The sequence below is a fragment of the Limanda limanda genome, chromosome 4 (genome assembly GCF_963576545.1).
Source record: "Limanda limanda chromosome 4, fLimLim1.1, whole genome shotgun sequence".
Lineage (NCBI taxonomy): Eukaryota > Metazoa > Chordata > Actinopteri > Pleuronectiformes > Pleuronectidae > Limanda > Limanda limanda.
The window spans coordinates 32,423,994-32,426,089 of record NC_083639.1 but is presented as its reverse complement, the minus strand read 5'-3'; the positions used below and the strand labels follow the sequence as shown (position 1 = coordinate 32,426,089).

Genomic DNA, 2,096 nt, shown 5'->3' with positions numbered 1-2,096 from the left:
GGAATGACACGGAAATTAAGCAGCTAACGCTAACGAACAGCTAACGCTAACGAGCAGCTAACGCTAACGAGCAGCCAACGCTCACCCTGGCTAAGGCTAAGCTTTATGTGGGAGTTAGCAAACACTCACTACGTTGACATGATGGCAGAAACCCGATTTCGGCTGAAGCCCGGTTTCTCTATCCATTAGATAGAGTTAACTGCTTAACTGCTCTATCTAGAGTTAACTGGTTAACTGCTCTATCTCAGGGTACATGGCACTGAGAAATCCGACTCTTGTCCGAAAGCATTTCATACCTCATGGAGTTACATGACATGGATCTTCGATTGAAACCCGACAACGCCAGAAGTCTGGTTTCAATCGGACACATGTAACCGCAGTGAGTGTTTCAAACGACGTTAGCGTCACTGTCCACATGCAAACAGAACCCTGGTGGAGGGAAACAGAACTGCAGCAGAATCCAACACAGCTGAAGTCACTAGAGACGGATTCTTCAGACGTAATAAAACATAACCTGCCTCCATCCTGCTGCTGTGATGTCATCGAGTGACCACATCCTGCTGCTGTGATGTCATCGAGTGACCACATCCTGCTGCTGTGATGTCATCAAGTGACCACAAGCTGCTGCTGTGATGTCATCAAGTGACCACAAGCTGCTGCTGTGATGTCATCAAGTGACCACTAGCCCCGACCTTCATGTTCAACTGGGAACGTGAACGTGGGCGTGGCTCCGGACGAGGATCAAAATGAGTCGAGTGGAATTTGAAGGTCAGGGGACGTGGTCACTTGATGACATCACAGCAGCAGCTTGTGGTCACTTGATGACATCACAGCAGCAGGTCGTGTTCTACTGATGACATCACAGCAGCAGGTCGTGTTCTACTGATGACATCACTTGGTCCAGCCAATGGTTTTCATTTTGGGGTGAACTATCCCTTTAACCTGCACTCTTCATGGGGGGTTTCCATGACAACCAGCCTTCTTTCAATGACCTGATTTTATTTAGGGTTAAAAACAGAAACTGATTCTCTGTGAAAGTTCAAATGAGACGTGTTTATTTGATCAGTTCCATTGTGGCTGATTCACTTCATCATGTTTTTCTCCGACAGGCTAATCTCATATTAATCTGAGGTAAGAAACATTAATCTTCTTCTGCTGCGTCGTCCTGAGTCCGACCTTCATGGGGGGGGGGGGGGGGGGTATATTAAACATCCCTCCGCTGCTCTTCATCACCATCTTTCTATTGGCTCATAACCAGGAGCGGGAGGTCACGGGAGGTCAGCTGCTCGCTGAGGTTCTGGGATTAAAATCTAACCATTTAAAAAACAGAATTTTAATTTTATTTTCCAACAATCTTCTGAGTTATGACATCACATCCTGTCCAGCTGCTCCATCCTGATTCAAACCTCATGTATAAACTTTCTTCTTCTTCTGTGACGCTGGTGTTTGTTCTGTTCAGGTCGAGCAGCGAAGAAGAAGAAGAGCGTGAGCTACAGTGACCTCGTGACCTCGTGACCTGACGGCGTTCCTCCATCACGACCACGGACTGAGCGACCTCGTGACCTGACGGCGTTCCTCCATCACGACCACGGACTGAGCGACCTCGTGACCTGACGGCGTTCCTCCATCACGACCGGCGGCGTCTGCTGGAGCAAAGGATCTTTTCAGTTCTTTCCTTTTTTCGTCTCATGTGTTTCACCACAGACGCTCGGACGCAGGAGCAAAGCATTGTGGGACACAGACGTTGACTCGATCAGAGGAGCGGGGACGGAGGAGGAGGAGTCTTTAAGAAGAGGGCGATGCGATGGCGGGAAATTTGAGAAACAAAAGATCGAACAGAATCTTTTTGTTTTATCGTGGCTGAGAACAAACTCGGTGGTCGACCTGTCCTGTCCTGACCTGACCTGACCTGACCTGACCTGACCTTCGTCCTGACCTGACCTGACCTGACCTGACCTGACCTGTCCTGTCCTGACCTGACCTGACCTGACCTGACCTGACCTTCGTCCTGACCTGACCTGACCTGACCTGACCTGACCTGACCTGACCTGACCCGACCTGACCCGATCTGACCTGACCTGACCTGACCTGACCTG

General features: G+C 49.6%; 1 protein-coding gene across 1 annotated transcript in view; it reads left to right on the top strand.

The window, feature by feature from the left end:
- LOC133000323 (metabotropic glutamate receptor 7-like) overlaps positions 1-1,525 on the top strand; it is a 64,296-nt gene extending 62,771 nt beyond the window's left edge. Inside the window, exon 10 of the mRNA XM_061070221.1 lies at positions 1,460-1,525. Coding sequence (XP_060926204.1) covers positions 1,460-1,515 — 56 coding nt within the window. The 3' untranslated portion in view covers positions 1,516-1,525. The remainder of the gene's footprint in view (positions 1-1,459) is intronic.
- Positions 1,526-2,096: the final 571 nt, after the last annotated feature.